The sequence below is a fragment of the Macrobrachium rosenbergii genome, chromosome 5 (genome assembly GCF_040412425.1).
Source record: "Macrobrachium rosenbergii isolate ZJJX-2024 chromosome 5, ASM4041242v1, whole genome shotgun sequence".
NCBI classification, from domain to species: Eukaryota; Metazoa; Arthropoda; class Malacostraca; order Decapoda; family Palaemonidae; genus Macrobrachium; species Macrobrachium rosenbergii.
This window is the reverse complement of record NC_089745.1, coordinates 43,102,990-43,125,714: the sequence shown is the minus strand read 5'-3', so window position 1 is coordinate 43,125,714 and position 22,725 is coordinate 43,102,990. Positions and strand designations below refer to the sequence as shown.

The following is a 22,725-nucleotide window of genomic DNA, read 5'->3' as shown; positions in this document are numbered from 1 at the left end:
TAGATTACTTATGCACAGTACATCTACAACAAAATTTTGAACAATCACAAAGTTAAAGTCATTAATCACAGTAACCTGACAACTCTCACCTAGATTTTTTCAATCCTTATATAATTAAACAGAATGTCAATGGATTCCAAACATGGATACATTTAGGTGGTGTACAACAACTGTTAACAATAAAAAACCATGTGTTCGACATCAATACAACGGATAATATAACAAATAAATTAGAAATTAGCCTACCAATCAGCCAGTTAGTCCACATGAACTGACAATGAACTTAGAACAACAATATATGTCCATACCAAAATTACATATGATATTTTTCCCAGCCCGAGAAGAACCCTAAAAGAGTTCAGAGGTCTGGTTAAACAAATCATTTATAACTAACTAACTAATACCAGCAATAAAAAATCACCATTCCAATATTCTGCAAACACACTAAATGTTCCTGGATATAATCAAATAATACATATTATCTGCAACCACCCAAGCTTTAATTACAATAACACTAAAAGTAATATGTGTTTTTCCTAGTATTCGAACCAGAGTCTTTTATGTAAGAGTATTCCACAGTGGAAACTGGAATCAGTCTTTGAAACCTGGTAATAAGCAGATGAGTGAAGGTAGGCAGGTCCCTACGGGGAGCATCAGGGACTGTGTTGGGTAGGTGAGATTAGATTATGAAAAAGTCTTCCATTTGTAAACCTAAAAAAGATACCAATACAGTAACTCTGGGATTGGTGATTTGTTCCTACTGAAATATAAATCATCACTCTTTACGTGGGACACTCATTCTGTAGGTAGGAGTGTAGTCTCTCAGTTGACTGCCAAGTTGAATCTCCACGATCATGGTAGTGAGTCGGTTACCTATGACCCCTGCAACCTTCTATGCAATCTGGCATAGGGATGCATGAGAAGTGTTTGGACTTTCACTCTAAGCCTTATGGCAGGGACTGAGAAGAACTTGTCTCTACAAAGGTGGACAAGTAAGTGTGGTCTGCTGAAAAGTAGCTCTGACAGAGAGAGACCATCTATGGCACCAACCAAACAAGACAGTTAACTTCCTTGTACACATTAAATGAGGCTACTTCTAGGTGACAAGAGAAGAGTGGGCTAAAGGGGAACCTCTGGGCACCACAACCAGAAAAAGCTGGTATATTGGATAGCATGGAGCCAACAAGGAGCTAGCAGGGTATTCTCAGGCCAGTCGTGACAAACACTTGGCTGATAACTCAGTGAATCAGACTGAATGGTAGTTAGGTATACATATCAAGACTGTCCCAGGGTGCTGGAAGGCATCCTCCATAGCAACCCAGGGGTCTGGTTCAAGTCCAAGGACAAATGGATCACTCTGTCCCCACTACTTGCCCCTAGTGGCTGAGCTGGTCTGCCAAAACATTTCTCCTCTCCGAAATGTATCTGGCTGACATCTCAATGGCTTGGTGAGTCGCCCACTCAAGCATCTGCTTTGCCAACTGGTGGAGGTGAAAGGGACCAGTTTCCCCCCGCTTGTTGGCACACACTACTACAATTGTTGTTGCTAATCAACATTTCAAAGTGACCCATCACACAGTTTTGGAATGTTTGCATGGCTAGCAGCACTGCTCATATTTCAAGAATGTTGACTTACATAAGAGGTTCATCCTCGTCCATACACCTGAGACTGAGAGACATCCCAGGTGTGAGCCCCACTACTCCAATGCATCCAAGAACAGGATAATTCTAGAGGTGGAGAGTTCAAGGTAACTCCCACTAAAAGGTTCCTGTTATCTAGCCAACACACAAGATCCTCCCTCACATCTAGATTCAAGGGCACGAGCTGGCAGGGAAGGTTCTTTGAGGCTGACCAACACCATGCTGAGGTGCTTGTTCCCATTGTGATAAGAACTGAGCCTCCAGACATGAGTCTGATAGTAAGACTATTGCTTCTTACCATATCTATCAGCATGCTAAAGGTGCATGCATGCTGGCTTGGGCGTGAGCTCCAACTTCCCTATTTACTATGATCCAAAGATTGTGAAAAAATGCAAGGAAGTCTCTGTTCCATAGCAACTGCTCCTCTGAGGACCCTAGACGTAACAAATCATCTATGAAATGCAGCAAGCACATCCCTTGCCAATATACCCAAGCTGTCACCTGGATGAATACTCATGTGAAAACCTGACATGAAAACCTGGAAAATTCCCACCAGTCCAAAGAGCAGAGCTTTAAAATGGTAGGCTCTGTTTGAAATGGTAGAGTCTCTTTGCAGAAAAGCAGAGATCCAGAATATTTAAAAAAAAAATACTTAAAAATAAGATCAATTATTGTTAAATAAAAATTTATTTTAAAATTCCCAAAAGGGGGCTCAATTAAAACCTCTCCACCAAAAATCATGGTAATAGATTTCGGTGGTCTTGGTATAATGCTGTATGAGCCCCGGCCCAAGAAACTTTAACCATGGCCCAGTGGTGGTCTATCCTATATTGTTGCCAGAAGCACAATTATGACTAAATTCAACCTTAAATAAAATAAAAATTACTGAGGCTAAAGGACTGCAATTTGGTATGTTTGATGATTGGAGGGTGGATGATCAACATACCAATTTGCAGCCCTCTAACCTCAGGAGTTTTTAAGATCTAAGGGCGGACAGAAAAAGTGCGGACAGAAGGTTTCCAAGTCATACTTGACTTAGGTGGCCAATGTGGGCTTTGAGAGTTCTGATGGACTTGACCAAGCTTCCTTGGGTAGGTTAGGTTAAGAATGCACCCCAGAATTTCAACATTTCAAGTATATCCCCACCCAAAAAACCAGTTTCTCACACTAGGCCTAGTTCCTCATAACCATTAGGTTAAGGGATAGGCTTATGTGTTTTGTATAAAAACAGTAGTTTGCATATGTAAATAAAAAATAAATACCATAGAAAGTGGTAAAACTGTAGGTAACTCCGCATGGACTATTACCTTGGAAATTTATTATTCCTATAAGCTACTTATAGTGTTGCTGATGAAGGGGGTGGTGTTGTTTATTGTCGGTCAATTATTAATAACTTCATATCTACCCGAATTATTATTAACCTCAACCTCATATCTACCCAACATGGATGAGGGAAAATTGCTGGAAGAAAGACCGGACTGGCATGTTGTTGTTATAGAATGGTTCCGCACATGCACAAGTCATTAGGGAACCATATGTTCAAGAAGGGATAGGCTAAGGAAACCTATTATAAAAGTAACTGTACTAACCTAACGTACCCTAACCTAACCTAACCTAGCAGGCAGTGTTACTTAGCCGGGCTGCGGACCCTGGTGAAGCAAACTCCAATTTTTACCAAAAGCTCCCCTATAACACTGCGCATGCACAACAGCATTCCAGAATGGCCAGCATACAAAAACATATGGTATTTCTACATAACTGCTCCGCACGAATTATTACCTTGGAAATTGATTTTTCCTATACTATTAGTGTTGCTGATGAAGTAGGTGTTGTTGTTTATTGTCAGTCAACTATTATTAACATACAACTCTACCCAACAATGTTGGGGACCCTGTGGGAACTTCAGGTTCTGGGTGGGAGTGTACACTGGGAGAAAACTGGGCTGCCATGTTGGTCGTATGGAATGGTTCCGCACATTCCCAAGTCATTAGGGAGCCATACGTTCAAGATAGGAATGGCTAAGGAAACCTATTATAAAAGGAACCATACTTACCTAACGTACCCTAACCTAACCTAACCTAGTAGGCCGTGTTACTTAGCCAGCCCTGGTGAAGGAAACTCCAATTTTTACCAAAAGTTCTCCCATAACACTGCACATGCGCGATAAGCTTTCTAGGCTGCCCAACATACAATAACATATCAGTTCTCTGGTTAATTACAGTCGACCGACAAAAAATTGGTGTACATTCTTGATAAGCAACTAAAATACTATAGAAAAAGTCAATTTCCAAGGTAATACCCCATGCAGAGTTGTTCCATAGTTCTACCAAACATATCAGTTCTGATGTTCGTTACAGGTTATTTACTGTCGACCGTCAAAAAATAATGGTATATTGTTAATAAGCAACCAAAATGCTATAGGAAAAGTCAATTTCCAAGGTAATACCTGATGCGGAGCAACCCCACTGTTCTACCCAGAAAGTAAGGTTCAGGGATGAGTAAATATTGCTAGGCCTAAGAAAGGAATGTAAGTAATTTTTCGGAAGACTCCACCTAGCCTTTCTTTCATTTTGGGGTCATGGAAAAATGGCTGGGATATGATAGGTCACTAAAATAACCTATAAATAACAACCTAAAGTAACCGGTATTATTTTATAAGTTGCCAATACACACTTTGACATTGTAACTTACATTTTTGAAAAGAGCTCTTCATTCTCATTATTTTGAACCCCATAAATACTATGCGCAAATGATAAATAAAAAATTAGAAAATTTACGACTTATAAGGTAAGAGTACCCCCCCCCCTCCATAGCTAATGCGGCAAAATTGTAACCAGTCAACACCCGTGGGTGAAGTTATATTGGTATTTTAAGGTTCTTTTAGTGCCCTATTATTTCCTAGTCAATTTTTGCATGAAAAACTCAAAATGGATTTTCGTGCAAAAATGGCTGGCTGGAGTCTTATTGGCAACTTGTAAAATTTTACCAAGTAACCTAGGGGTGTTTATTGGTTACAATTTTGCCGTATTAGCCAAGTAGTAATTTGATTAATTATTTTTCTCTGTTACTAAGCACTTGCGAAGGGTATGTATTGAAAAGAATTTTTTTGTTTTGACGTGTTGTACCAAGAAAAATATAAATTATAATGTGGGAGGTGGCTGCAAAAAAACTGCCACAGAAAGTAGGCCTAAATGGTATGGCAGCAAGAAATCGGTTCGGCCTACGAAAAGAATTTTAACAAAATTTTCATCCGAGGCCTAACAGTTTTATCATTCACTACCCCAAATCCCTCATTCCTCACTTTGAACCCCTACCTTACTCAATAAAAGTAAACAAAATCCAGGTACTGATATTTAGCATCGTTCCCACCCGTTTTAGACGGTATAATGACGTCAACAATAAAGGTCGAAATGCCTATCCAAAAACAGAAACTAAAAAATCTGAACGGTACACTACACGATTTATTTATATGGGAGGAAATCTTCGTACTTTAAGTGTCCTACATACCTTAATAACTTAGTGGGAAAGCCAACATGGAACTATCGAATGAAAAACTGGTTCTTGGAGAAAGGATCAACCACGGACAACTCACACAGACAACGAAGTACTAAGTACTAACCTATAAAATGATTTGGTAATTTTGATATCAATAATAAACAAGAAAAAAATTCGCAGAAGCTTCTTCGGCGCAGCCGAGTTTTCTGTACAGAGCGTATAATCAAGGCCACCGGAAACAGAATTATCTTCCGGTGGTCTCGCGTGGTGGCCTGTCCTACATAGTTGCCACAAGCACAATTATGGCTAACTTTAATCTTAAGTAAAGTAAAAACTACTGAGGCTAAACGGCTGCAATTTGGAATGTTTGATGGCTGGAGGGTGGATGATCAACATATCAACTTGCAGCCCTCTAGCCTCAGTAGTTTTTAAGATCTGAGGGGAACAGAAAAAGTGCGGACAAAACCGGCGCAATAGTTTTCTTTTCAGAAAACTGAAAATGATTTACAGCAGTCTCAATAATCATATCCCCAAACATTCACAAGACTTAATATTCGATCTAATTTCCGTTCAGACCAAATGTTCGAATTTCAAGTTCTAAGGCAGGAAGATATTTTAATCCGTTGTAAGTATTTTCATCAGGTTTGGGTCCAAGTACAAGTACTTGTACTTGAACTTATGTAAAAAAATTTTTGAGTAACTGTACTTGTACTTGGGCCAAAAGTACTTGAAAAATCAGGTACTTTTAAGTGCTTTTCAATTACAGTACGGCAATAGTCATGCAGGTACTGTACGTAAGCATAAGTAATTAAATAACTATAACTGCTTTTACTATGACTAAGCGGATTATAATAAGATGATTTACCTAAATTAGTGTAAAAAGTATGTATGCCAGTAATTTACTAATAAGAGTAACAATATTAAGTTTACGTCAGACGTAAAGGCGTCAAACGCCTCTTCATTTCTGCATTAATCACGCCATGTATATTACCCGTTATTATTTCATATTTTTTTTTTATGTATCTCTCCATATGTATTATTGTCCGGCCTTTCCGCCGATGTATGTAACTACTTTGTACGTTTACTGTAACGCAAATTATTCTCATTTACATGTTATCTAACAAACACAAATTCTTGTCCAAATACGTGACATGGGAATCGCAGGTCAGCCACTTCCTTTCCGTCCACATTCCTCCATGTATGCCTGGTTTCCGAGAAATAAATCTTTACGGGCTGCTCTAGGAGCAAGAGCCCGTGCTGGCACAAGGCCAGCTAAATCTGAAACAACAACGAAATAAATCAGTCATACCCAGACCTGTCTTCTTGAGCCTCACAACTGGTGACCTGAGGAGCGACAGGTAACCATTCTGTTTTGGCCCCGCCATTAACGGCCTAATACGGTTGCATTTACCTTCAGAGAGCCTTTAACGGACTCAAAACGGCGACACAGTCTAGGCCTCTGAAAGCTCCTTCCTCAGAGGAACCCCATGCCATTAACGGACTAATAACGGCGTCCCTGCAAGGGTGCGTTTTGGCATTTTGAACGGTTTGGCCCTCGTCATTCACGACTCACGTCGACCACTCAAATTCTAATACCATTAGCTGACTAAATACAGCATGTACCCACGTTTTGGTGTGTGAAAGTAAAGATGGCAGAGTCTGAATTACAATCGCGTCCGCCCTTTTCGCCCACAAAGCCAGATGCGGTAAAGCTCCCCCCATTTTCACGCCAGAATACAGCATCTTGGTTTCTGCACGCAAATGGTCACTTCCGCATGGCACGCATCACATATGAGAAGACCAAGGCAGATGTTACCATGACAACGCTACCTGAAGAGGTCTTCAACAAGATCACCCCATGGCTTGACTCACAGCCAGACAAGGTCACATATACAGCCTTGCGAGGCAAGCTGATACAAACGTATTCCATGTCCGTCCCCGAGAGAGCGCAGCACGCCCTAGACCTATTAACCCAGCTCCTGGGGAAAACATCACCCAGGGATGCCTGGGATGAACTGCCAGGTCTAATAACACTGCCGGGCGTCGACGCAAACGGGCATAAGAAGGAAATCAGCCTGACAAGAGCAATATTCCTGTGGAGCCTTCCGCAGGAGGTGAGGGGCCAAATTACTGACGCAGACGCCCTTCCCATGGACAAGCTGGTTGACGTCGCCCAGAAAATCCTTCGCGAGTGCCACCACCTTAACACACCATAACCCCACCACTTCCCTGAGACTCACCACCGATGCCAGCAACATTGCCTGCGGAGCAGTGCTCGAGCAAGTAGTTGACAGCAGCCCCTGGCCTCTAGCCCTCTTCAGTCGCAAGTTGTCGCCCACAGAGACCCGCTACAGCACCTTTGACAGAAAGCTGCTCACAATCTACCAGGCTGTGCGGCACTTCAAATAGCTGCACTCCATTCACCATCCTCACAGACCACAAGCCCCTGGTGCATGCATTTATGAAGGCAGGCGACGCGTGGTTGGCGAGTTTGGTTGCACCATCACCTACATCTCCGGCAGGAAGAATACAGTAGTTGATGCCCTGTCAAGGGTGGAAATCAATCACCTGCACCTCGGCATACACTACGAAGACCTGGCAAGGGAGCAAGCAGCAGACCCAGAAACACCAGCCTACAGGACGGCACCGACGGCACTCAAGTGGGAGGACGTGCGCTTGGGCGGTTCAGGTGCAACGCTTCTCTGCGACACTAGCACCGGCCACCACCGCCTCCTGGTCCCCGCCTCAATGAGGAAGCAGACGTTCGACATCATGCACGGCCTCTCCCATCCATCAGGGCGTACAACGGCATGCCTGATGACAGAAAAGTTCATGTGGCACGGCATCAGGAAGGACGCCCGCCAGTGGGTGAGGAGCTGTATCCCATGCCAAACCAGCAAGGTCACAAGGCACACAGAGTAAGGCATTGGTGATTTCCCTCAACCTCGTCGGCGCTTCAGCCAAATCCATCATCGGGCCTCTACCGCAGTGTGGGGGCGCCAGGTACCTCCAGACGATCATAGACTGCTCCATTCACTGGCCACAGGCGACACCTATGGAGGAGGCATCAACAGCATCCTGCGCAGAAGCCCTCCTCTCCAGTTGGATCAGCCACGTCGGGGTGCCAGACAGCATTACTACTGACAGGGGCTCAGCATTCCTGTCAGAACTCTGGGTCTCCCTGGCATGCCTGATGGGTACGACACTTCACAGCATGATGGCTTACAACCCCACAGCAAACGGCATGGTAGAGAGGACACACTGCTCACTGAAGGCAGCTCTAATGCCATGTTGCACCGACAAAAACTGGAGGGCCCAACTCCCCTGGGTCCTGTTGGGTCTCCGCACCGCACCAAAGGCAGATGGCGACATATCCCCTGCAGAAAAAGTCTACAGAGAAACACTAGCTGTTCCGGGGGAATTTTCCACCGTCAGCCAACAGCACAGACACCCCCCTCCCGAGGTTGAGGGAACTAGCACAGAAGTTTGCGCCCTGCCATAAGACCTTCACAGACAGAACCAGCACCTACAGCCCGGCTGGCCTAGATTCCTGCACCTACGTCTTCGTCAGGATAGACGCCTGTCGACCGCCCTTGACCAGGCCCTATAGGGGCCCTTACTGAGTCATCGACAGGATCCCCAAGGCGTATCTCATCAACGTCCACGGCCAGGAGGATTGGGTTTCCATTGGCAGGCTAAAACCAGCATTCCTTTTAGACAGCAAAATCTGGGAGGAGGCAGGCAGACATTCCAGAGTCCCCCCTCAAAACGTGCATGCAGACATACCCGCCGCCCCAGCAAGGAGGAGACGTGGGCACCCCAGAGGCCATGCTGCAGCAGATCCAGCTGTTGACGTTGCCCCTGCCCACAGTTCTCGAAGAGAAGGGGTCGCCTCCTGCTCCCCCAGTGCCTCCGTGATTAATGTTCATGTCATCCAATAATTATCTCTGTAATCATTGTCTTAGAGGGGGGGAGTACTTGTAAAGGCGTCAAATGCCTCTTCATTTCTGCATTAATCACGCCATATATATTACCCGTTATTATTTCACATTTTTTATGTATCTCTCCATACGCATTATTGTCCAGCCTTTCCGCCAATGTATGTAACTACTTTGTACGTTTATTGTAACGCAAATTATTCTCATTTATATGTCATCTAACAAATGCAAATTCTTGTCCAAATGCGTGACATGGGAATCAGCAGGTCGGTCACTTCCTTTCCGTCCGCATTCCTCAATGTATACCCGGTTTCCGAGAAATAAACCAGTCACACCCAGACCTGTCTTCTTGAACCTCACACGGATTATAGCAACTAATACAGGAGTAGTATTAGACTATCTGGCAACTCTCGTGCAGTAGATGTATCTAGTTGAACACAACCACCCATTGGGACTAGGAGAGTTTTCAATAAAAAAAGTTGTGAAATTATTTTTACCATCTCTAAAAATATAAATTAGCTTGATATTGTGTTCTACATGTAAAAATTTTGAAATTCATACTGACCTCCATTTTATGTATATATATATATATATATATATATATATATATATATATATATATATATATATATATATATATATATATATATATATATATATATATATATATACTGTATATTGTCATATGCTTGCTGGTCTGGCTAAGTGTATTTCGGCCTATAAATATAAATTTGTCGGAACACGGGTTCAAGAAATTATGTTTTTTGAGAATGTTTTGGTCATATGTAGATTTTGTGCGTTAAAACAAGGCAAATAAATGTGACAACTAACATAACCTGTCCAATAACAATCTGCAAACTTCAACCACCACAATAGATTATTTTAGAGCAATCACAATTTTTATATTCCATTCTCTTATTCCCTGTAGTACGAAGACACCTTTACATAAACGTTTAATAAGAATTTGTCAGGACGAATAAAAACTATCAGAAGATTTATTACTTAAAAAATTTCAAAATTTCACAAAATCGAGCCAAATTTTAGAATGAACACGCATATAAGGCATCGCACAATAGGGAATATGATTCCTTTCCAAGTGGAATTGTTCGTCATGGAAAGAAAACACAAAGAAATAGACAACTGCCTTCTCAAACCTTCGATCTGTTTTTGAGTCCACCATTTCCGTTCTCCAAGGCTAAAATTTTCTAATGAAGTTTGAGATTTTCGTCAATCTGTCTACCAGAATTTCTGCTGGATTCAGGATACTGACCGATTTCGAATTGCCAACGTGATGTTCGCGCTCCTCCCTGAAGCTGGGTTCGCAAAGCATAGTCTGGGTTTGACTTTGAAACGGCTCCCTTGCTCGCTCTATTTCTCGGGTCTGTATCGAAGGAGTGACACAACAAAGGAGTGACATAAATATCGTATTAAAAGAGTGACATGCATTGGAGTGACATAACGATGAAGTGACAGAGTAACCAAAAATTATAAAAATTATTAAATCATTAAGATTTTATAACCACTGAATTGTTAACATATTCTAAATATTGGTTGGATGGTTGTCACTCCTTTGAAAGTTTATATCTGAGATGTCACTCCTTCATGTCACTTCTATGACATGTCATTCCTTTAAACAGCTCCTCTAATTTTCTCATATATTTGTGGGATGGGTAGGATTTGTTGACGAGAGCGTTTTATGAAGTGAAATTACAGTGATGAAGAGAAACTTAAAGCGAAGAACGATACCGAAGGCGAGAGAAACTCCATAAAAGAACTAGGCTCGTGGAGAGAATGGATGCAGAATGGACAAAGAAGAAGAAAACAACAAGAGGCTCTAAACTTACAGAAAGATAATGAATCACACCTTTAAAGATGGTTGATTGTAAGTCACAGAAAACTGGAGGAGGAGAATTCCAAAGTTTGAAAGTAGAGGGGAAGAAACGAAATCTAATCTTGCTTATTGCCTCTAGTAAATGTGGGAAATGGTGGGCTGACGGGAAAACAAAAGAAGAAGTAAGAGTGGGCTCACTCACGTCTCAGATAGTTGCTACTAGTTCATAGGTCCACACCAGCCCTCTTATTCATTTCTTCACTTTACTATTACTGACGAGCCACCGCAGTACTACTGTCCGGTTCAATAAAGTTCACATAAATAGAATTACGAATATTATTCGCAGCATTTAAACAATACAAACCAATGATGATGCACCAATCTGAGTGATTACTGTCTTTAGAAATTAAATAAAAGAAAGGAATACACTATGTTTCTTTCTGGCCTAGACCTAATCTTTATGTGCAATGTATTAAATGCTTGTTTGTGTATACTGGGGAACGATTAATGAAACTTCCCCAGCGTACCCAGAATCACGAATTAACTTTAGACATTTGAGACTCTATGATACAGGAATTAAGAACTAATACAATATTGTAGTTGCATGTTGTACCTTGAAACATTTCAAGCCAAATGTTTTCTCGAAACCCATCAAAACAAACGACGGTCTTCCTTGGGAATCATGATTGTTGGTCTTGTATACTGAACACATCTAGCTTTTACAGTGTCTAAATAAGGAAAATAACAATCAATATCATAAAGGTACTGAAGGCTAACGTTCTAAACCTGTGGGTGTAACAAGGTCTAAAGAATAGACCTTTAGACCTTGGGGCGTAAAATGTTTAGACTGTCGATTTACATCGATGTTTCCATAGTGTCTGGGAAAGGTCTTTTAAGTTCTGCTGAATAATGCATACTTCGTCCCCACAGTATCGCAAGGAAACGCTTTCTATTCCCAAGGGATCGATAATCCTATAGGCCATGGGCGGTGTATCAGCAAATCGACAACTGCCACTTATTAACGATACCACTTGTTGCGTCTCATTCCATGAAGGGTTTTATATCGATTATCTCGCCCCTGGCGTTTCTTTCTTCATCAATAATAGTATCCTCATATATAATTTTAACATAATGTTGAGTATTATCGATGACAGCCTACTTAGTGTGGCGTGCCTACTTGGAAAAATAAACCTATAACAAATATATGAGCGTGTTGCTAGGATCTTTTTTCGGGGGGAGGGGGGCATTCGATTCAAGCGCCATCTGATAGCGTGTCCTGCAACTATCACCCGCATTCCGGTCTGAGAGGCGGGTCGCACACTTACGTGAAGTGGGCTGCCTAAGTGACGTGCGAGCTCTCCAAGTTAAGCTCGTCATCACATACTTTAAGGATTAAGTGAACTAAGAACTGAAACACTGTGAACTATCGAGCTGAAATAATGTGACAGAGCTAAAAGTTTCTGTAAGCGAGACGAAGATTTTTATCTTACGATAAAGCGCGGAAACGTTTACGATGCGTGATCTCTGATTAAATTGATAAGTACGATGATCGACGACTTTTTCGATGACGATATCATTCAAGACAAGAAAAATGAAGACATCAAACTTATATTACGTGACGATCATGCTACGACCAAAGAAGTATCCGATATTATCAACCAAACTCGTAAACTAGCCTTGAAGGAAGATATCAAGGACGAGAAATCAGAAAAAGAAAGTCTTCCGTACTCAGAATCTTTCGAAAGTGAGAATGAAAAGGAATCGAAAACGTCGAGTCGAAGCAAAACCCAGGAAAGCGGAGTGGAGAAAGAGAGCGACAGCGTAAAGAAGAAGGTTTCTTCGTCAGGGTCCTCGGTTCAAACGGTTAGCAGAACCAACGACAGTACAGGTGCCGACGGGTCAACGCTCGAGGAGAATACCGAAGCATCCCATGCTTCCAGCGAACAGAAAACGGGCTTGGAATCCAGGGGGTCGACCCAGATAAGCAGATCGAGCACTGAATCCAGGCATTCGACCCAGGTGAGCAAATCGAGCACGGATTCCAGGCATTCGACCCAGGTGAGCAGATCGGACGTTTTTACCGAGAGTTCAGCTGACCGGAGTCACAAAACATCGCTTGACGAACCAGCGAAGGTAGAGAAAACATCACACAGCTTAAGCCCCGAGGACGTCGTAGGCTTACGTCTAGATGTCGAAAGTGATTCGGACGAGAAAGAGAATGATGACGGCTGGATAAAATGGTACGTCCATAAACACGAGCTACATCTGGTGAGGAGAAGAGAGGAAAGGGCGAAGTTAAAGGAAAAGGCCAGGAAAGAAAGGGAAGAGAAGGAAAAGAAAAGAATTCAGAAAGTCAAGAGCGACAACGAGGTGAAAAAGTGGCTGCGGCAAAAGAGGGTCGAGGACCGAAAGAAGCGCGAGGAGAGGTCTCGAGAACGGGAGGAAAAGGAGAGGGAGAGAGAGAAGGAGCAAAAGAAGAAAGAGAAGACGTTGGAAAGAGCCAAGGAAGCTTACGGAGAGTGGAGGCAACAGAAAGAGGAAGAAGCGGAGATAGAGAAAAGACGGTAACTGGCAATTCATTCGGTGCTATTAGACGTACCTCTTAATTCATATTAATTTCTGACTATTGATTTCAGTTGAAAATCTTTTTCCAATAGCCATTAGATCCTTTTATCATTGCTAGTTGCAACTGGGCAATGAATGATTCTTAATTAACCCTTTGTAACCAATTATGACTATGATTTAACCTACCGCACTCAGGCTAAGAGCTATTTTTATGCATTTAGTCGTTCCGAAGGGTGAAAATAAGAAAACTGTTACAAGCTCTAAAGGAAATCTGTGAAATTTATTATTATTATTATTATTATTATTATTATTATTATTGGTAATAGATTCACAATTTCGTGAAAAACAATGTGTAATAAAAATCCACAATTATATATAGTAAATATATTACAATGTAAAATAAACCAAAGACTTTCGAACACTTGAACGGTGTTCCTCATCAGTGCTAACGTTAAAATGTAAGTGAGGGTACTTTTCTTGTCAAAAACTATTGACAAGAAAAGTACCCTCACTTACTGTTTAACGTTAGCACTGGTGAGGAACACCGTTCAAGTGTTCGACGGTCTTTGGTTTATTTTACATATTTTACATAGTAATATATTTTTAGTATATAACTGGATTTTTTCACACATTATTATTATTATTATTATTATTATTATTATTATTATTATTATTATTATTATTATTATTATTAGTAGTAGTAGTAGTAGTAGTAGTAGTAGTAGTAGTAGAAACAAGTAAATGAATTACGGGATAATGTGCGTTATTTATTGATAATGAATATTACTGACGGCTGGCGAAACTCACAGTGATTTTGGCCTTTTAGGGGCCGTTCAAAAATTACGTAACGCCTTAGGTAGGGAGGTGGGTATGGTGATGTGTTATGAGTGTGACAGTGATGGGGAGGGGGTGCACCCATAAGTTACATAACATTTTCAGATTTTTTCCTTTATTTCTTTTGAAAATATGTCATTGTAGAAGGACAAAAGAAAGATAGTAAAGATTCTGCAACAGACTTTTATTATACTTTAGTAATATTGAGAGTATGGTATTTAATTTTTTTGTATACTTATATGTTTAAAAAATATCACAAACTCAACCATTGCTTGTACTTCAGAATGATCTACTATAAGTATTACATGACATAGAATAATATCACAAACTCGTCCCTTTTCCGAGCTCCGACATTCTCTACTTTATGCATAAATGTGACTTAGAAAAATATCAGAAATTAAGTTAATCCTCTTCTAAACATGGCATAAGAGAACATTTTCATTTTAAATTTGTCCTTGATTCTTTAATATCATAACATAAAAGTATTAAGAAAAACCTAAAGGCAACAATTTCCAAGTATTAGGCTAGACTTTAATATATTATTGCATTAAAAAATGGGAAACATACTAATTCTGGGGGAGGGTACTAACTGATGTTACATAATTTTCTAAGGGGGGGGGCATCTGGACATGTGTTATGAGGCGTGACAAGGGGGGGACGTGGGTCAAAAATTACCAAAAAAAGTGTTACGTAATTTTTGAACGGCCCTTACAAGAAGACGCCGTAAGTTTAAACTTTGACATATTACACTGACAATAAGTTGCAGTTCCTAGTTCTTTTATTGTATGGCCAAGATACGTAAGATATCCAAATCCCTGACAATACAAGACAACCGTATTATATATTCACTTATATATTTTATGAAAGCGCGTGAATGCTTTACTTTTATACAGTCTACAGACATATAACGCCCTATTTACTTTATCGCTAAACCTACGGTCTAAGTTAAAGAGTACTACCTTAGTTTAACCAGACCACTGAGCTGATTAGCAGCTCTCCTAGGGCTGGCCCGAAGGATTAGACTTATTTTAATTAAATTCCTCTAATTCTTTATTGGCCTACGGTCTAATTGCCACATTCGCCATATGTAAGGAAATGCAAATGTATAAAGAATATATACTTTTTTTTATACGATTTGCACTGAAAATTTTAGGAAATCCGAATAGTATATGAAATAGAGTGCTTTACAATCGAACCTTTCCCGGGAAGAAAAATGCTATCAGCGCTTATCAGACTGTGTCCTCTTATACACGTGTGTGTACACGTTAACGTATTATTATTATTATTATTATTATTATTATTATTATTATTATTATTATTATTATTATTATTACCAAAAAGACTGACATTCATGTGGAATAAAAAAAAACAGAATTTTTGAAAATTGAGATAAAATTCTAACCACTGAAATTCAATTACCTGGCATGCACGAATTGAATATATATTAAAAATTATAAACTCTATTTTTCAGACTGATTTAACCCAGAAAAATTTTTACAAGAGCCTGTGTTGGCATAAAGTCAGCTTAACCTAGAACGTCACCACTACGAAAATAAATAATGAAATCCATTCATTCGTTCATTTAAAAAACAAGTAAGGAAATGAAAGCAAAACATATTAAGAAATAAAAAATAAAGTCTAAAACTGGAATTGATAATGTTTGCAAAACTGAAAACTTTATAGATTTAATAGTGAAGCTAAAACAACAACTGTGAAGAATGAGATTATAATTATGCGCGTGCACTAAATCTGTACAGATGCACGTGAGCTTCAATTATAAACTAAAAATACAGTGACTTGAGTTAGCAAGAGAGCGATGGTCTACCCGACACAACACCAGCCTAGCGTTTCCAAGCGACAAAGGAGCGAACTATTTAATGGAATGCCATTTGTCTAAACAGACAGAGTTCGCGGGAAGAGTGATGTATGAGTCCCCCGGGAGGTGGGGGAGTGGAGGGGAGAGGGGTAGGGACAGTCCCCGGGAGGTGGGGGATTGGAGGGGGTAAGGGATGGAGCGGGAGTCAGCGGTTGAAATGAATGGTGGATTGCGTCCTCGGGAGTAGAAAGATGACCTCATTCGAGAACGCGGGTTCGAATATGTTTTAAATGGCGTTGGAGCATAATTAGCAAGCTTTTGATAACATGGAAACTCAAAGAATTGTATATACGCATACATATGTATATATATATATATATATATATATATATATATATATATATATATATATATATATATATATATATATATATATATATAATATATATGGACCAGAGACATATTAATAATTTACTATTGATTATTATTGAGAGAGAGACAGAGAAGCAAATCACAAGATGGACCAGTGACATAGGGATTTGTTATTGAGGGAGAGAGAGAGGGAGAGAGTGAGAAGAGCCAGTCACAAAAGGGACGGTAACAGATTTGTTATTGAGAGAGAGAGAGAGAGAGAGAGAGAGAGAGAGAGAGAGAGAGAGAGAGAGAAGCCAATCAAAAGGTGGACCAGTGACGTATAGATTTGTTATTGAGAGAGAGAGAGAGAGAGAGAGAGAGAGAGAGAGAGAGAGAGAGAGAGAGAAGACAATCACAAGATGGACCAGTGACATATGGATTTGTTATTGAGAGAGAGAGAGAGAGAGAGAGAGAGAGAGAGAGAGAGAGAGAGAGAGAGAGAGAGCCAATCACAAGATGGGCTAGTGGCATATGGATTTGTTATTGAGAGAGAGAGAGAGAGAGAGAGAGAGAGAGAGAGAGAGAGAGAGAGAGAGAGAGAGAAGAAGCCAATAACAAGATGGACCAGTGACATATTGATTTGTTATTGAGAGAGAGAGAGAGGCCAATCACCAGTGACATTATTTGTAATCGATATTACTTTTCGTCCTTATTCGCGTGTCACGCTCTGCATTCTTAAAAGCAAATTTCTGTTTTCCCGACAGTGTTCAGAAATACTTATCAATAATCTCGTCTTAATTTCCTTAAAAATCACAAATTAAAGTTAAAATTCAATCCAGAACCACTGAGGTAAAATATCACCTGGGCAAAATTGACAAATGTTTTCTGTTATCATTTAGCATTTTACTTCTAAGTTTTACAGAAAGTAATCGATGTTTTTAATACTTATGTAAAGGGAGTCAAGTAATTCTGTTTGGATTTTCTATTACAGTCAAACATTTTACCAACGTTGGCTACTTGCCAAAAAACTCGACATTATATGCCAAACAAGTGCTCCTTTATTACCACTTATTACGTAAAAAAAAATAAGCATCTAATGTGCTTTCAGCTCTTCCGCTCATATTGACCACTAAACGCAATTTCTGACAACGTGATACCCTAAAAAATACCCTCTTGCGTCACCGACTTTTCATCAGATGAGTTCTCAGCTAAGAACAAAACCCAATGAAACTTGTATCTTCCCAATAAGATTTGTATCTTGCGACCAGTATAGGCCAAGTGCTGTAGAATTTAACTACAATATGGCAAACAGAAGCCAATGAAGACTTGTATTTTGCGACCAGTATTGGCCAATTGCTGTAAAATTTAACTACAATATGGCAAACAGAAGCCAATGAGACTTGCATCTTGCGACCACTATAGGTCAATTGCTATAAAATGTGACAACAATATGGCAAACAGAAGCCAATGAGACTTGTGATTTGCGACCAGTATTAGCCAATTGCTGTAAAATGTAGCTACAATAGGGCAAACAGAAGCCAATGAAGACTTCTATCTTGCAACCAGTATTGGCAAATTGCTGTAAAATTTAACTACAATATGACAAGCAGAAACCAATGAAGACTTGTATTTTGCGACCAGTATTGGCCAATTGCTGTAAAATTTAACTGCAATATGGAAAACAGAAACCAATGAAGACTTGTCATTTGCGACCAGTATTGGCCAACTGGTGTAAAAATTTAACTACAATATGGAAAACAGAAGCCAATGAAGACTTGCATTTTGTGACCGGTATTGGCCAATTGCTGTAATATTTAACTACAATACGGCAAACAGATGCCAATGAAGGCTTGTATTTTGCGACCATTATCAGCCAATTGCTGTAAAATTTATTACAATAAGGCAAAGAGAAGTCAATGACGACTTGTATTTTGCGACCAGTATTAGCCAATTGCTGTAAAATTTAACAACAATAAGGCAAACAGAAGCCACTGAAGACTTGTATCTTGCGACCAGTATTGGTCAATTGCTGTAAAATTTAACTACAATATGGAAAACAGAAGACAATGAAGACTTGCATTTTGTGACCGGTATTGGCCAATTGCTGTAATATTTAACTAAAATACGGCAAACAGATGCCAATGAAGAGTTGTATTTTGCGACCAGTATTACCCAATTGCTGTAAAATTTAATTACAATATGGCAAACAGAAGCCAATGAGATTTGTGATTTGCGACCAGTATTGGTCAATTGCTGTAAAATTTAACTACAATAAGGCAAATAGAAGCCGATGAATCTTGTATTTTGCTACCAGTATTAGCCAACTGCTGTAAAATTTAACTACAATATGGCAAAGAGAAGCCAATGAAGACTTGTACTTTGCGACCAGTATTGGCTAATTGCTGTAAAGTGTATCTACAATAAGGCAAACAGAAGCCAGTGTAGACCTGTATCTTGCGACCAGTATTGGCCAATTGCTGTAAAATTTAACTACAATAAGGCAAATAGAAGCAAGTGAGACGTGTAATATGTGACCAGTATTGGCCAATTGCTGTAAGATTTAACTGCAATATGGCAACCAGAAGTCACTGAATCTTGTATTTTGCGACCAGTATTAGACAATTGCTGTAAAATTTAACTACAATATGGCAAACAGAAGCCAATGATGCTTGTACAGTATGTTGCCACCAATCTTGGTCAATTGCTATAAAATGTGACAACAATGTGTCAAGATAGGTACCACAAGAGTGGTCTTGTGGCGTCACCTTTCCAAAAAAAAAAAAAAAAACAGCAAAAATCTTGACAAATAAAACAAGTAAATAATGCACAGAAGTTTCTTCGACGCAATCGAGTTTTCTGTACAGCCGGTACAGCATATAAACAAGGACACCGAAAACAGATCTATCTTTCGATGGTCTCAGTATAATGCTGTATGAGCCGCGACCCATAAACTTTAACCACGGCCCGGTGGTGGCCTATCCTATATCGTTGCCAGAAGCACGATTATGGATAACTTTAACCTTAAATAAAATAAAAACTACTGAGGCTAGAGGACTGCAATTTGGTGTGTTTGATGATTGGAGGGTGGATAATCAACATGCCAATTTGCAGCTCTCTAGCCTCAGTAGTTTTTAAGATCTGAGGGCGGACAGAATAAAGTGCCGACGGACAGACAAAGTCGGCACAATGGTTTAAAAAGGAGAAAATTTTAAGGAAACGCGGAGCACGAAAACACGAATGGAACCTAATTGCACGATGAAACGAAGCTAATTAGTGCCATACTTACAAAAAAGGGGGTCTGAGGTAACGCAGGGGTTCATCTTGCATGCAGTGGGTGTGTGTGAGTTATGCAATGACTGCAAAAGGACGCGTTATTGATTCTCTGCAACCTTTTGTAGGGGAGGAAAGGAGGGAGGGAGTGAAGAAAATCGTAGATTGAACTGATGAGGAGGAAGTGTGAGAGTATGGAATGGGGTGGGTGGATGTGTGAGTGGGTGGGTTTGGGGGGGGGAGAAGGGGGGACTGAAATTGGAAATAATCGAAAATCGTTTTGGAAATTCTACTTAACGACCTCATTGAAAGTTCGGAATAATTTTGATAATATTGAACTGCCAATGATAGTGAAATTAACATGTGTGCAAATGTTTTGTGAGATGCGCCTAAGATATTTTTGTACAACATTGTCGTCGTCGTCATAATAATAATAATAATAATAATAATAATAATAATAATAATAATAATAATAATAATTATTATTATTATTATTATTATTATTATTATTATTATTATTATTATTATTATTACTTCTACAATGAAAACAAATTTATTTGGAACTAGAATGCACTGGCACACAGGGAAAAGGAAAGCAGCAAGAAATAACAAATAAAGATAAACCACAACAAGAAATACAATTGCATAAGCAGAATAAACAAATTAATAAACAAGAAACAGAGCGAAGAAAACATCACAGGATTGGAGTACTTCACGAATATAATAAAACTATTTGTTGATAAGCTCGGTCATGCAATTACTGGTACTGTTCTATTCGAAACGGAAATTTTTTTCGATTCAGTACAAACAAATTCAATCCATAAATAAACAATGTTTTTGACTCAACACAACAAATGCCACTAATAAACTAAACATTTTCATCCAGTAAAACAAACGCCACTGATAAACAAAACATTTTAATTCAACTAAACAAAGCCCGGTATAACAGAAGTTTGAATAGAGTGACCTCTACACGAGGCATGGCGTGTTCGGGAGGCTAAATATCACTAACTGGCAACGATGGCCTTAATTCTAACCCTAGTGTCATTAAAGCTGAGAATTATAAATATGGCCAAAGTGTAGTTATTTGTGATTTATTGTCTCTCCCCCTTGCCCTCTCTTTCATAAGACTATGGATTGAACAATAGTATCCCTGAGTGCTACGTAATTGTATATTCTGGGCCTTCATAATAGGCACATTAGGCAACGTAATTGTAGATTTCTTAATTCCTGTCTATTGGCTTGGGTTACATGATTTATGAATACACTCTTGAAGAACGCTTATTTACAATGCCTCACTGTTCTGCATGATATATTTAAATAAAACTACAGTTTGCAGTTTGCACAGTATCAATATCATACAATAATACTCTGTTGCATAATTATGCGCTATCTTTAACGTCACAGTTCCGAGCTATTAGTATCAAAATAAATGTTAGAAATCATAAGATAACAAACGGGCTCCGTTCCAAAAACAACTTTCCGTGAACCAAAGACGATTATTCGAATTGATACACTAATTCTGCCTATTGGAATCCTCTCAGCCGAGCTAATGGTCCCAATCTCCCACAGATGTCAGCGAAAAGAAGAAGAGGAAACGCAAGCCAAGCGTGACAGGAGAGCGAGGACGGAACGGGCGTATTCTGAGTGGATGGCCGCCCACCCTTACAGACCTCCGGCCTGCACCTCGCACGCCTACTCGGGCGGGAGGAAGATCGCTTATTATGATCGTGACAGACCTCCTTCGCCGGCTATGGTAAACCCTATGCCTTGGAGGTATAAATAATGGCTATGGATGGATGGTTACTTGACAAGAGGGTCTTGTTGGTACATGGGTCTAGAGAGCCATTAGCGTCAGATCACTTTTCTAGAGCAGTATAAAAAGACAGTTGAAGATACATTCATAGATTCCAGATGATCCTAGCTATAAGAAATGAGGACCATGATATTTGTATATTGTCACACAAGTTGTTCCAATTAACGTGCCTTCCTTGTTATATGTGATAGAGGGAGTCCTCTAAAAAATCTTGACTGCCATTAACATTAAAGGCTTTTGGCCATGTTCTAGGATTGAAATTCAAGTGCACTGATTGAGTTGTTGGAGCTGTAACATGCTTTTTGCTAATTATATTGTATTTTAACAAATCTGGTTTTATTTTTATGATCCTAATGAAGTTTTTATGTAAAGCATTTCTGATGAAATGCATAATTCAGGGAGTTTAAAGGTACACATTTTATCTGCTGTACTTGTAAACGGGAAGTTAATTTCAGTGATTATCAAATGCTATTATCATAATCAACCAGGGCTTGTTTTTAGGGTCTATCCTTTCAGCCTCCATTATGCCCATCAGTTGTAAGTGAAAATGTTTACAAAATCCTGTACATCACGCAAATCGTAAACTATGAACATAGCAATTAGACCGAGTGAAAAGGATATTGTTTTATAGTGTGTCGTTTAAACTTTTCTGTACATCTAAAGAAAGGTTGACAAACTGTCAAGAAGTGAGTGTATAAAAAGGATAAAAAAACTATTCAAAGAGAATTCTTATGCTAGTGAAAGGTACGCTTTAAGGCAATCATTAGCTTTCCTATCAAAGATATCAAGAGCATGTCCACTTCCATTTCAAAATCCAAATTCGACCTTACCGAAGTTCGCGTATGTTTCGGATCAAAGGTAAAGAAATGCAATTAATAAGACAATTTCTAACTATTGCACAGAAAACCACTCTCACTGAACGATGGGACAATGAACAACAGGCACCCTTTAAGATAACTAATGCTGCCTAAAATCATTTGCACAACTTAAGGGATGGGTGAAAGACTGGTTAGGGTGAGATACCGAATTTGCATATTCAAAATATAAATGGAATTACTGAGTCAACAGGGAGTGCTTGCAGGTGTCAATGCATTAAAAATAAGTGACAAAGCACCGAAGTGACATTAAATTAAGGAAAAAATATATCAAGATCAATAACAATAAG

General features: G+C 39.6%; 2 protein-coding genes across 2 annotated transcripts; both read left to right on the top strand.

Moving 5' to 3' along the window:
- The first annotated feature begins 7,381 nt into the window (after positions 1-7,381).
- On the top strand, positions 7,382-9,054 carry LOC136838924 (uncharacterized). The gene is made up of 4 exons (XM_067104616.1): positions 7,382-7,419; positions 7,572-8,004; positions 8,126-8,620; positions 8,917-9,054. Exons 1-4 carry the CDS (start codon positions 7,382-7,384, stop codon positions 9,052-9,054), a joined length of 1,104 nt encoding a protein of 367 aa, XP_066960717.1.
- A 3,165-nt stretch (positions 9,055-12,219) lies between these two features.
- Positions 12,220-21,843, top strand: LOC136839006 (coiled-coil domain-containing protein 34-like). Its single transcript, XM_067104683.1, has 2 exons — positions 12,220-13,469; positions 21,317-21,843. Exons 1-2 carry the CDS (start codon positions 12,451-12,453, stop codon positions 21,528-21,530), a joined length of 1,233 nt encoding a protein of 410 aa, XP_066960784.1. The 5' UTR covers positions 12,220-12,450; the 3' UTR covers positions 21,531-21,843.
- Positions 21,844-22,725: the final 882 nt, after the last annotated feature.

What these genes read in the sequence shown, in the direction of transcription:
- LOC136839006 (XM_067104683.1), top strand. Translation starts at nt 12,451, where the DNA reads ATGATCGACGACTTTTTCGATGACGATATCATTCAAGACAAGAAAAAT. An exon ending in GCGGAGATAGAGAAAAGACG is followed by an intron (nt 13,470 to 21,316) that starts GTAACTGGCAAT and finishes AATCTCCCACAG; the next exon opens with ATGTCAGCGAAAAGAAGAAG.
- LOC136838924 (XM_067104616.1), top strand. Translation starts at nt 7,382, where the DNA reads ATGCCAGCAACATTGCCTGCGGAGCAGTGCTCGAGCAA. An exon ending in GCGGAGCAGTGCTCGAGCAA is followed by an intron (nt 7,420 to 7,571) that starts GTAGTTGACAGC and finishes CCATCCTCACAG; the next exon opens with ACCACAAGCCCCTGGTGCAT. An exon ending in TTGAGGGAACTAGCACAGAA is followed by an intron (nt 8,621 to 8,916) that starts GTTTGCGCCCTG and finishes ACGTGCATGCAG; the next exon opens with ACATACCCGCCGCCCCAGCA.